This window comes from Elgaria multicarinata, chromosome 2 (genome assembly GCF_023053635.1).
Source record: "Elgaria multicarinata webbii isolate HBS135686 ecotype San Diego chromosome 2, rElgMul1.1.pri, whole genome shotgun sequence".
Classification (NCBI taxonomy): Eukaryota; Metazoa; Chordata; class Lepidosauria; order Squamata; family Anguidae; genus Elgaria; species Elgaria multicarinata.
This window is the reverse complement of record NC_086172.1, coordinates 12,276,496-12,289,201: the sequence shown is the minus strand read 5'-3', so window position 1 is coordinate 12,289,201 and position 12,706 is coordinate 12,276,496. Positions and strand designations below refer to the sequence as shown.

General features: G+C 45.7%; 2 protein-coding genes across 4 annotated transcripts in view; one reads left to right on the top strand and one right to left on the bottom strand.

The window, feature by feature from the left end:
* Positions 1-4,784, bottom strand: part of UBE2F (ubiquitin conjugating enzyme E2 F (putative)) — a 33,997-nt gene extending 29,213 nt beyond the window's left edge. The window contains exons 1-2 of one of the 3 annotated variants that reach the window (XM_063116030.1): positions 4,667-4,784; positions 1,984-2,117 (exon numbers count right to left, since the gene is read on the bottom strand). In XM_063116030.1, the coding sequence (XP_062972100.1) occupies positions 1,984-2,101 (118 nt within the window). In that variant the 5' untranslated portion in view covers positions 2,102-2,117; positions 4,667-4,784. Of the gene's footprint in view, positions 1-1,983; positions 2,118-4,542; positions 4,564-4,666 lie in introns of those variants that run through there. The other 2 variants (XM_063116028.1, XM_063116029.1) reach the window with 2 other exon arrangements.
* A 4,342-nt stretch (positions 4,785-9,126) lies between these two features.
* MREG (melanoregulin) overlaps positions 9,127-12,706 on the top strand; it is a 29,217-nt gene continuing 25,637 nt past the window's right edge. The window contains exon 1 of the mRNA XM_063116007.1: positions 9,127-9,252. Coding sequence (XP_062972077.1) covers positions 9,146-9,252 — 107 coding nt within the window. The 5' untranslated portion in view covers positions 9,127-9,145. The remainder of the gene's footprint in view (positions 9,253-12,706) is intronic.

The window sequence follows — 12,706 nt, the reverse complement described above, 5'->3', positions numbered from 1 at the left end:
TCTTGATTTTCCATCCTGACCGTCATTCCTCCTTCCCCTCTTTACCTCCCCTCTGTCTACAAGGTACCCAGTTGACCCCAGTCCCTGATGCCAGGGACATGGGTGTCCCGGTGGACAACCACCTCTTGCCGTGTTCCTATATTGAGAACACAGCGAGGGCCTGCAATTTCCATCTACTGAACATTTGCAGGATTCACAAGTTCCTGTCTCAGGCGACGGCGGACCTCATGGTTCGGGGCTTGGTTGTTTCACACCTGGATTACCGTAATAGTCTCCTAGAGGGTCTTCCTCTTTCCTCTCTCCGCCCTTTGATCCTGGTCCAGAACAGTGCTGTTAGGACTGTTCTGGACCTCCTCTGATTTTCCCATACCTCTTTCCATTGTAAGGCCTTGCACTGGCTTTCATTGAAGGCCAGGGCCCAATTAAAGATCTTACTCCTGGCTTTTAAGCTTACCTTTCCTCCCTTTTGTCCTGGTATGTTCTGTGCCAGGCTACCAGATTCCCTAGGTAAGAACCTCCTGACCTGTTCTACCTCACGGATCATGGTGTCCCGGTATCATGCACTCCAGGACCTTGTCTCTCAGCTGTGGAATTCACTTCCCCTCCCTCTGCGGCTTACTGAGAGTTTGGAGGTGTTCAAGAAAGGTTTGAAAACCTTTCTTTTCAAATAGATGGGGTGGGCTGAATGTTCCTGAGATAAAACATGCTGATGTTTCTTGTGGTGGCCATGACACATTTTACATGGGTTTTTAAGGTTTTATTGTTATATTCTTTTAAATCCAGTTAAAATCTTTTATTAGAATTATTGTATTTATTCCATTTCTTGTAAACTACTGATCTATTTTATTTCGTGTACAACACTTTGTTAGAAAGCGCTATATAAATCAATTTATCATCATCATCTATAAGTGGTGTAAATAGTAGCATGCTCTAGAGTCTTTGAGCATACTCTCATGTCCTATGGCAATATACTATGATATTAATCAAACATTCTCTAGAATTATTACTGTAGTCAAAGCCTGCTGTAATTCAGGAGAAAGGCCAATTACATTTTCAAATCCCTAGAATTCCTGGCTGTGGGTTTCAAGTTTCCTCTCTGTTTGAAGGGATAAATCAGCAGGATTTCCCAGGATTTAATTGCTCCCAAGGCTCATTCATTTCATCCCAAGGATGAGATGAGGTTTATTTTCTTGCAACTTCTATTTTTATGAACTTACACCATAGATGTGACATGCATGTGATGTAGTTTCTTTCCTAAAGGTGTGAAGATCCAGAAAGTTTGGGAAATCACTGTTCTTTTCCCTAAGGATTATGTGTTTTCTCCAATCCTCTTTCTCTGCAGGTTGGGAAAACACTGACACTAGGGTCAGTGTTTTTAATAAGGTATACGCTTTTAAATTCGAAACCTTTCATTCCGACAACCAGCCTACTGAAAAGTTTATTTTTAAGCTGTAGAGTGAAATGTTACGCATTTTTAATCAAAAGCAAACCTAACCAAACCAAGTAACATTCAGGCTTTAACAGAACATCAGATAACTTCTTTCATTATAAATAGAGCTGGCCTGTTCCAAAGCCCAATCCTATGCATGCTTATTCATAAATACAGAAATCATTCACCTCTTCTTTTCTTTTGCTGACTTACATATTGCCACAAAAGTGTCCCTCTGTACATCTTCCATCTATCATCATTTCTCCCATATACAGTCTGCCACTAGAGATGTATGCTAGTTTTCCAACCAAAATACCAGAAAATAGGGAAAGCAAGAAGTCACTGTAGAATTAGCTAGCCAACATCCTCAAACTGTCCTTAGTTTGGAGCACAGGTTTATTTGTAAGCATATTAACTTTCCTCTTAAGCAGTGGCTTTTGCGTTTTTTAAATCTGAGGATCTCTATGTTAACCTGCACAGCACTTAGTTAAAGTAGCCAACAATTTAGCAAAATTTAGAAGAATACTGGTATTTTATGCATGAAATAGTGTTACCTTTAACAAGCAATTTATCTCTAACTGACACTCTCCGAGTAGAATCAGAAGCTGGGTTGGATGTACGGGACCCCTTGACACCATCATCCCGTTTTAGTTTGCTTGCCAGCGTTAGCATTACTGCTATCTTCAATCTAAAATAAAGGCAATGAATTAAAAGTTAATCAGTTATTTTATCCAGGATTTGACCTCTCTTTTCTTCCAAAAGCAAGGTTCAATTACATGGGGGAAAATTTCATGCTTAGCTTTTCCCATATAGCTTATGCATCACAATAACCTCAATACACAGAATTTATCTTTTCTTTTAAAAAAAAATCCTTGGTATGAACACATGATGCTTCACTACGCTGAGACTTTTTATTAGAGACTGAATGAAAAGTATGGGCTCTACCACTAAGCTTCAGTTCCTTCCCATAACCAGTCTTAATTATTGGGGCCCTTGCTGTCAAAGCAGTATTATTATTGACTAATAGGAAAGCCAGGGTATTTCATAACAGAGAAATGTAGATTTTTAATATAAAATATAGCATCTTCTGAATTAGAATGTAAGCCTATGCGGCAGGGTTTTGCTATTTTATTGTTTTACTCTGTACAGCACCATGTACATTGATGGTGCTATATAAATGAATAATAATATAATAATAGTAACAAAATTAGAGGGGAGAAACTAGAGAGTCTAACAGTCCAAGTCGAAGCATGTTTACTTAGAACAAAGTCCTGTGTAGTTCAATGGGACCTACTCATAAGTCTATGTATACTTACAGGGAAGTAAGCTCCATTGAACAGTGGGATGTAAGTCCAAATAAACATGAAAAATCACAGTAATTCCAGTATCAGAGGCAACAGTTGCTGGGAGACAAGGCCAGGAAGGTGCTGTAGCCCTAGTGTCCTGCTCGTGGGTTCCCAGTTGAAGCTGGTTGGCCACTTTGTTAACAGAATGCTGGATTAAATAGACCCTTGGTCTGATCCAGCATGGCTCTTCTAATGTTCTTAAAATAACAGAGTATAAAATCAAGAAGATGTAACCATTCTATTTGAAGAGTGATCAGTCAGACCCCATGGGAACTCCACAAGCAGGACGTGAGTGCAGCAGCACTCTCGTGCTCAAGTTCTCAGCAACTGCGATACAAAGGCATACTGGAGGTAATATGTAAGCCATCAGGACTAGTAGCCATTGACAGCCATGAATTTGTCTAATCCCCCTTTAAAACTATCCCTGTTGGTGGCCATCACTACATCTTGTGGAAGCAAATTCTATAGTTTAACAATGTGCTTTGTGGAATAGTACTCCGTCTTGTCTGTCCTGAATTCCCCACCATTCAGCTTAATGAGATGACTCCAGATTCTAGTATTGCGTGTGAGAGGGGAAAACTTTTATCTACTTTCTCCACACCATGCATATTTTTACACCATCATGCAGCAATAAAATCATGGATGTTGTGGAGAGAGAGAAGTTTCTCTCATATATTAATGTCACATAATGAGAAGTAGATTCAGGACAGCCAAAAATCAATACCCCACACAATGCATTGCTAATTGATAGAATTTGCTATCACAGGATGTGGTGGCAATTTAAATAGCTGTAAGATCAAGTTATAAAAGACAGCTATCCTGATTAACAGCCACTGCTTAAGTCTTCTTTTATCTTTTTATTGTTCACCGCTCCAGAATCTGTTCAGATGTGGAGCAGTCTATAAATGCTGTAAATAAACAAATAAAACCTCCAGATTCAGAGGCAGCCAGCTGCTTTCATGTTCTGCCTGTGAGCTTCTCAGAGACCATCCAGTTTCAACAGGGTCCTCAACTAGAATGATCTTCCAACAGCAAGGTAAGACATCTGTTGAAGTCTAGCCCTGCTAGATCAAACCAAGTATCCATCTTCCCCATCCTGGTGCCCTTAAAAGAAGTTAGATAAATGAAATAAGGTAATAAAAATAAAATAGAAATGAAATAAATGAAATGAAGTAAATGTATAGAAGACTATACATCCTAGCTTTGTCTTTTAGATGACTCAGGCCATAGCTAGACCGAAGGTTTATCCCAGGAACATCCCGGGTTCGTCCCTGCCTGAGGGCTGGATGCCCTGTGTGGCACTTAGATGAACAGGTTTGACCCCAGGACAATCCTGGGATAAACCTTAGGTCTAGCTACGGCCTTGGTCCGATCTAGCAGGGCTCTTTTGTTTTCAAAAGACTTCCTTCTATCCATGGCGGCTGGGAATGATGGGAGTTGCAGTCCAACACATAGGTCTGTTCCCTGGAGTTGGTCCCTGTTCCCAACGTCCAGCCAGAACTTCTGGAAAGGCCACCGGTAACGCAGGACAGCCACGACGGCAGCAGCGCAAAGGGCTTCGGGTGCCTCAGGTGGCAGACCCCGCACCTGCCCTTCGGGGATCTCGCACCCCTCCCGCCCGCCTCCACGGATTCCTCCAGCCGGTGTTGGAACCAGGGACCATCACCATCTCTTGTGGCGGTGGAACCCGTAAGCTGGCCCTACTACCTTGGCGCAACCCAGAGCGGGGAGGGGAGCCTGACCTGGAGGGAGGGAGGGGGGGCTCACCTGCTCCAGCGGGTGGGGGAGGGGGCCGGGAGACGTTGGCGGGCGGGACCACGAGGGAGCGGGGCTGCGCACTCTGCGCGCGCCAGAGCTCCGGGGAGGGGGGGCGAACTCCGCGCCGCCTCACCTGAAGGAGCCGCTGTCAAGCCGCGCGTCCCACGCCAGGAGCTGGAGCCACCGCCAGGACCATCCCCGGTAAGCTCCTGCTTCCGCCCCTTCTCCAGCGGCAGCGGCAACGCCGCCCCCTCCCCCACCGAACCGGAAGTGAAAGGCATGGGCGGGGCTTCCCCGTGGAAGGAAAGAACCCCCCCCCCAACAACAACACAAACTTTATTGAGCGAACAGGGAACGGAGTGTGCGCATGCGCGTCCCCTTGACAGCGGAGGGAGGGGAGGATTCCCTAACCTCTCGCGAGAATACTAGACAGCCCGAGAAAGGAGGGTTCATGGCCACTTTCCTACCTGATTGCGCGCAGCCGCCATTTTAAAAGAGGTCGGGGGCTGGTAGCCTGGTCGCGCTACTGCTGCGGGCGCCTCGGCCTTCCTTAAAAGGGCAAAGAACAGCGGGATGGTTGTGGGGCATTTACTTCGGGGAAACGGCACGTCGGGGGCAGAATTAACCCTATCCTCCGTCATCGCGGTGGTTCTAATTCTATTATGCCCACAAAGCGCCGTGTTGGCTGCTTTTTGAAGGCGTCGAAAGAGACCAGATGTTCTCTAGTCTACTTTATTAGCTCAGTCCTCCAGATATTTACATTTAAGTCTCTTCCAAATCTGCCACCAAATTACAGCTCACGTCGACGTCCAAATAAACGCTTTTTTCTTTCTGGCTCTTTGTAGCTTCAAAGTCTGTTCGGAGTTTTTTTTATAAAAACTTGACATTTTACTTTAGGCTTTCCCTGGCAAGGAGGTAACAGTGATAGCGAAATTGAGCTTCCATGTTCAGATGCAGTATATGGTGTGTGTGTGTGTGTGTGTGAGAGAGAGAGAGAGAGAGAGAGAATTGATGAATGTGTGCTACAGGTGTGAGAGAATGTCCGACGCCAGGGTTAGCCTCCATGGCTCTGCCCTTCCCCCAGTGCTGCCATATGTCACCCAATACATTGCCACCAAAAAGACTCCCCACCTGTGCTTTAAATAATATGTGCTGGAACTAATAAAAGGATGGCTGTTCCTTTTGTGCCCTTATCAACTACAGAGGATTATCTAGCTAGCCACTGATGGAAACAACATACTAGGTCACTGATTATGCCATTGCAGCTGAAGTAGATCCATAGAATTGTTATATCTGGTTCACTACACCAGTCAGGCAGTCATACAAACAATGCTTCATCTGGGTGCTTTTCAAATGGAGTTGCTTCTCATCAAGTCCAGAATATGCATTCCTGTGTGAACCAGTGCACATGCCTTTTAAAAGTCCTGGAGTAGGCCAGGCTGTAATGGTCAGCTCTGGCAACCTTAGGTAGGCTGAAAGAAAGTGAGTGGCCCAAGGTCACCTTATTCTAGGTTTGATACTTCTAGGTTTAGAGGGATCTATGTGGTTTCCATCTTTTTGGTTTTATATATTCTCTCTTAATTGTTCCTCTTTCTTTCACCCACCCACATACACGCCTTGAGGGATATGACAATGACATCTTAAGTAGACTGGGCAGACCCTTCAATCCTCCTACATTTCAGAATTGACCTGAATGAAAACAGGTGGGTGTGTTTTCTCCAAATAACCCTGAGAAAGACCACAATCTTAGTAAAGGTGGACATACTTAGGGCGTTGTGTATGCTGCAATTCTGGGTGAGCAACAGAAAAGCTTCAGAATTCTGTTGACTAAGACTGCTTCTGATTTATTTATTGCATGGGGGATTACAATAATCACTTCCTTTATTCATAAACTTATGAAGTAGCCACTGAGTCTGAATTAGCTCAGTATTTGTCTATTCTAGTAGTGGCTTTTCAAGCCCTCAGACTGAGGCTCTATCCCATCCCTGCTACTTAACAATCTGGAACTAGAGTTGCTGGGAATTGAACCTGGTATTCAGAGGTACAGCACCCCTGAACATGGAGGAGCCATTCTTAGCTATCATGGTTGATCCCTGTTCTTAGTAAGGCTGAAATGAATCTGCCCAGTCTACTTAAGATGTAATTGTCATATCCCTCAAGGCGTGTATAATGTGGGTGGGTGGGCAGCGCAGGGATAAAACATACCTCAGTCTACATAAATATAACAAACATTAACTGCAGCAGTAAAATCTTAAATGGCACTAAAGCAGGAGCAGAAATCAACAGCAACCAATCAGTCTTGTCACTACAAAACATGGAGCATCATTACACAAGGGAAAATCGTGTTTGCTTACTGCTGTTTCTCTGCCTGCATGTTTGTCCCTCATTACTTCCTCTTTTGAAAGAGGGAGTAAACAACTTGCACGTGGCCCATTCACTGGGCCATTTTGATCCTGCTGCTTCTCCTGTACACAGCAGGAGATAGCGGCAAGTTCCGTCTTAAAAATAATTCGGACTTACTGGGGTACTTTTTTGTTGAGAAAAGAAGGCTAGAAGGAGTGGGAGGTGTGCTGGAGGCAGACGATGTCATCAGAAGGACCTGCAAAAATCCATGCAATAAAACACTCATCTGATGGAGCTCATAGATTAGGGGCACAACTATACTGCAACTGAAAGCATGTATACAAAGAACAGCCCACTAAGCATTGAAACATCAACAAGAAGGAGCCAGATAACCTTCCCAGGAGAGGGAGTTCCACAGTCTGGGCGCTGCAACCAAGAAAACTTTGTCCCATGTTCCCATCAACTGCATCTCTAGAAGCAGTGGGACAAAGAGTAGGGGCCCAAAGAATTTAATAGATGAGCAGCTTCAGGCAGAAGCAGGCAGTCTTTTAAATACTTATATAGACCACAACCTCTTGTGGAAATAAGGTTGCTGGCATATCAGCAACTCACTAGCTGTACTTTTAACAGCAGCTTGATGTGCAGACATTTTGGTTCTACCTTAGAGGGGCTGTGGAGGCATAGAAACATTTTCATATGTGGTGGGAATGTGATGTCATCAGTAGGTTCTGGAGGCAAATCTATGATGAAATTAATAAAATTAAGCTCTGAAGTTATGCTTACAACTAAACTCATGCTATTAATTTTTTTTTACAAGAACTTCAGGATACTGTGTAAAGATCCTTTTTGCTTTTTTCTCCCGCTGGCAGCAAGCCAGTAAGGAGGATTCCCCTACAATAAAACAATGTTATTCATAAATATGGCTCATAATGTTAATGGACAAACTAACAAAACAAATTTATACCTACAATAAGTAAGATGATTTGGATTCTTGTATGGCTGCTTACCTCATTTGCAAATAATGAGCTATTGGTTAAATGTTTTCCTGAGAAACATATGCTATTCTGGTCAAATATACTTATGGTATCAGTAAATTAAGTCCCATTATAATGACATACTGACTGACACTTTATCTTCCTATCATCTTCCCTATTCCGTTTCAGATGTTACATTTTGTATAACATTTTTCTTTCTCTAAACATTGTATAATCCCCCCCTATATACACACGTGTGTGTCTGTGTATCGCTCTGTTAAAAACACCAACACTAAAAGCATGTCTGTGTGTCTGTAGCTGTAATCTGGGGACAGTTTTTCATGCATCTGACAAAGGAGTTATGAAGGTAGCCTACAGCCGCTGTGTTTGGTCAACACGCTAATCAACTGGGGGGGGGGGTAATAGGAACAGAATGGGAAACAACCATTGACTTTTCCTTGCCACTCAGCTGATGATCAGCTGGGTGGTGAGGAACAGATTGCTGCTAGTAGCAGTGAAGAAATCTTGATCAGGATCACAGCTTTAACCTCTTCCTCTATTAATAGGAGCAGGAAAACTGTAACTTTGACCCAGGATGAGGAAGGCTGTGCTAGGGTGAAGTGGGTCTCTTCTCCACTCCAGCCGCAGGGAGACCCTGATCTCACTGCACAGGGAGGCTGAGAGCTTCGGCTATTGGGCGGTATCGAAATGCAATAAATAAATAATAAATAACCCTTCCCATTCCTGCACACGGAGACATGGGTGAAAAGAAGAGTGTGTAGCCTTCAATCCACTGCCCATCAGGCCTGTAGGTTGGGGCCAATAGGGTTGGCCAGCCTTGCTCAAATCCTTGAAAGGTTCCCCCAGCTGCCCCCACAGCGGCTTCCAAGAAACCATCTTGCCCTGAGGGGAGACTCAGTTTCCAGGAGCGGTGAGCATCAGGCGCTGCCTTGCTTTGTGCCGGTTTTGCGTCCAGGAGGTGGCGTCCGTCGGGGCTCGCCTCGGCTCCGCGTTCAAAGCCCCGCTGCTGCTGCTGCTGCTGTGCTGCTGCTGCTGCAGCAGACTGGGTCTCACAGACGCTCAGCTGCTCATGCGCGGAGGGAACACCCGTGGCTGCGGGTGGCAGGAGGAGAAGGCCGGCAGGCAGTCAGGCAGGCAGGCAGGTGGCGAAGGGGATTCCGGCTCTCGCCATGCGGCAGACAGCGGAGCAGCCTGGGCTGCCGGGAGGGGCCACCGGCGCTTGGTAGGCCGCCCTGGTTGTGGCTGCGGGGCCAGGAGGGCGCCCGTCCTCTTCCATGGGGCTGAGCGAGTGGCTGGACGCCTGGTGCTGCTGCTGCTGCTGCCGCCGTCGCGGGAGATGCTTCGGGGACGCTGCGCCTCCGGAGAAGGAGCCCCTGGTCAGGTGAGACGCGTCGCTTGCCCCCCGACCCGGCAGCCCCCCGAGCGCAGGCAGGCAGGCAGGCAGGCAGGCAGGGCTGGCGTTTGAGCGCGAGGGCAGCGCGCTTCCTCCGAGCCAGGGGCGGGACGTGCAAGCGCCCAGAGCGGGGCGCCGAGGATGCCCGACGCCTTGGCCAAGTCGCCGTGGCGCCGCCGGCTCATGGCCCGCGAGGGGCTCGGGGCCGCCCCAAGGCGCTTCGCGATCCTGAGCTGTCCGGCGCCGCTCGAGGTCTGGGCTGGGAGCGCTCGCGCGCGCAAGAGCAGCCCTGCTGGATCGGCCACAGGTGGCTCCATCTAGTCCAACACCCTGTTCTGGACCCTGGGAAGCCGGATGCGCGGTGTGAACGCAACGCCCCCCCCCCCCCGCCCCGTTTGTGGCGCTCAGAGGTGCAGTGCCGCTGACCGTGGCGTCTCCGTGGAGCGATCCCGTCATGGCTCAGGACGGCCCTATGAATGTTATTAACCTTCCTGCTAAGCCAAGAAAGGGGAACAGCAGAACGTAAGAAGAGCCTGGCTGGGTCCGAGCAAGGGCCCAGTCCTTCGGGCGCCCTTTCTCCCAACAGTGGCCCGCCAGAGGACGGCGAGGTGCAATTCTCAGCACTGGTGACGTCTAGCAAGATATGTCTACACCAAATGACTTCTAGGGTTGCCTGGACAGGGCTGGCCTTAGGGGTGGGTGACCTGGGCGGCTGCCCCGGACACACACACTGTCTGCAGTGAGACAGGGCGACAAAAAGGAAGTGTCTGCAACCTTTTTTTTCAAGGTTCTGCAGGTTATTTGGGTACTAACTAAAAAGGATATTCTTTCAGTTAGCTTTAAAGTATGTTTCTTTTTCAATTTCCACTTTGATGTTATTTGTGCTAGCTAAAAATGAGTGGAACACGGCGTTCGTTTGAGGCCACGTTACTGAGCACTTCAAATACTGTAAACACTGTGAGCATTAAATAATAATTATAATAATAATAGTAACCTGCAAGCTGTAAGAGGTTAGCTGGATACCTTTTTTATTTATAACTTTATTTCTAAAGATAAAAATAATTCTAAGTTTAAGAATGCTTACCAAAAGATAGGAACTGCTACAAAATAAAAATTATACGTAAAACCTGTGATAGTGCTGCCAGTGCACTGCCACTGCTCAGAATGTGGCTTTTTGAACATTGGCTTGTGCAAACTGTAGCAGAGAGATCAAGGTTGTGAGCAATGGCATTCTTGATGGACATCACACTTGCACCAGGCCCCATAAATCCCCTGGGTGGCAGGGGGGTCCCCAGGACAAAGGCACTCCTTACTCAGGGCGTTATTTATCCTAGGGCTGGCCCTGTGCATGGGTGGGCATGAATTGTGATTAACCAATGGGAAGGGCAAGGTATTCTGTTTACGCTCAGAGGCCCTTCATATGGTCTTAAAAACAAGCTCTCACTCATGAATTTTTATCTTATCCTGTGAGATGCTCAGAGCCCCTCAAGGTAAGTCACTCTGAGCATACTTATTCAATCTTCTCTTTTAAAATCTGTCTTCCCAATTATGCTTAGCAGAGATTCCTTGGCTTGCCTAGGCAGTCTGTTTTAAAGGCTCTTGAGCATTTCCTGATGGCCAACACGGGAGGGCTGGGAGAAGAGGTCGTCATTGTGCAATAGCAGCTGCTTGCTTTCATCTGGAGCAGTTCCAGCACAAGTAACAGCCACCATAAGGAGGTGTTCCAAATTGTTTCATGTGGCAAGTTGTGCAATAGCAACTGTATGTGTTTGTGTACTCACCATGAGAATCAGGTGGGTTTCGCCATGCAAGATCGACTGTGCTAAAGTCTGAAAAGAAAAGTCTGCATCGGCGTGGAGAAAATTGCTTGAACTCTGCAATGAATTGCTGCACACAATCAGCTTACTACAATGCTATTAACAGCTACCCCATGGACCTATCTTGATCACCCCCTATGTGGTGGATATACTGTGTAGCTCAATCCTTGGTTAACAGGAATGAGAAAGTCCTTTCTCCATTGCAGAATTGGGTCTGAAAATGACAATCACAGGTTGAAAGTATTGGACCAGATGGGCAATGGTTTGCTTGAGCTATTTATTTGTTCTGCTGCCAACTTTCTGGGATGACTTGCTATGGCACAGATTGGTCTAGGACAGATGGAGGGCAGAAAGTAGATCTCTAGATGTTTTAGACTTCAACTCTCAACATTCTTGACCTTTGGTTATGCTAGCAGGGACTTCTGGAAGGTGAAGTTCCACGGATTTGGAGATTTACTTTCTGCCCACTCCTGATGGACAAAAGGTGGACTGACACATGTGTAGGCTGATCTGTGGTCGAATGCTACATAGACAATCTTACTTTATAGTGGTCCAGATGGCCTTCTGGCTCCTTTCAGGCCCGATGGTTGAACTCTCAGAAGTAAGTATTGCTTGTTATGATTGATCAGCATCTTTGCACCTGAAGTGAACTTGATTTGCACCAATTTTTAAAATGATGCAGAGAAGTGCAGCTGAGGGCAGGAAAATGGGTCACCTTCTAGAATGTCTCTTACCTTATCACTTTGTGAAATGATAGCACTGCTGCCAACTGCTGTGCTCCTGCCTGGCCTAATTTCACTGAGGTGGTAAACCTGTGTCTGGGCTGTTCACACTGCATAGGTGAGGATGCACATGATAGAATGCTCCTCCATACCAAACGAAAAATATCCCCCTCTATATAGAAAAGTAGCAGGCACATAGGATCCAGACAAATATTTTACCTGCCATGCTAGTCCTTATGTATAAAAATGTGTGTTTTCATAGGTGAGCCCCTATCTGCCTTGTAAAGTAATGCAGACCTGAAATTGCTGGGAGACGCTCTCAGTGGTGTAGTTTATTTGTGGAGACCCTGTGGACTTTTAATTTATGTGTCAATAACTGTGTAGATTAGTGCAGCTGTCAAGCCACAATGTCAGGATTGTACACTTCATGATAGATCCTAATGATATAGGACGAGATACAAATATTTTAAATAAATAAATAAAAGCAGAACAAAGGAGACAATGTGAAGCTCAAATTTAGATAGAGAGGCATTCTTAAAATTCTCACATTCAAAATGATGGTAAACCTGAAAGCTGCTGTACTACATCTGTTTCTAGAGTTAGAATATGACTTCCCCACTTTAACAAATTCACTTGGGCTACAATCCTAAATTCAATGACTAGGGTCTCATTGGTAAGACTCATTGGGCAAAGTGAGATAGTCTAAACAGGATTGCAATGTTAGTGTTGAGGACTTAAACTCCTCTCTGTGTGAATAGAACGAATGGTATCTTTATGCATCTGTTTGTGTGAATAGGGAAGATGTTAACAAGAGGCTACATTACTTTTCCTTCTTTTTATAAAGTGAAAATGATCCAGAATGAGCAGAATTAGAATTGTCATTTATAACTCCAGGCTGTATTC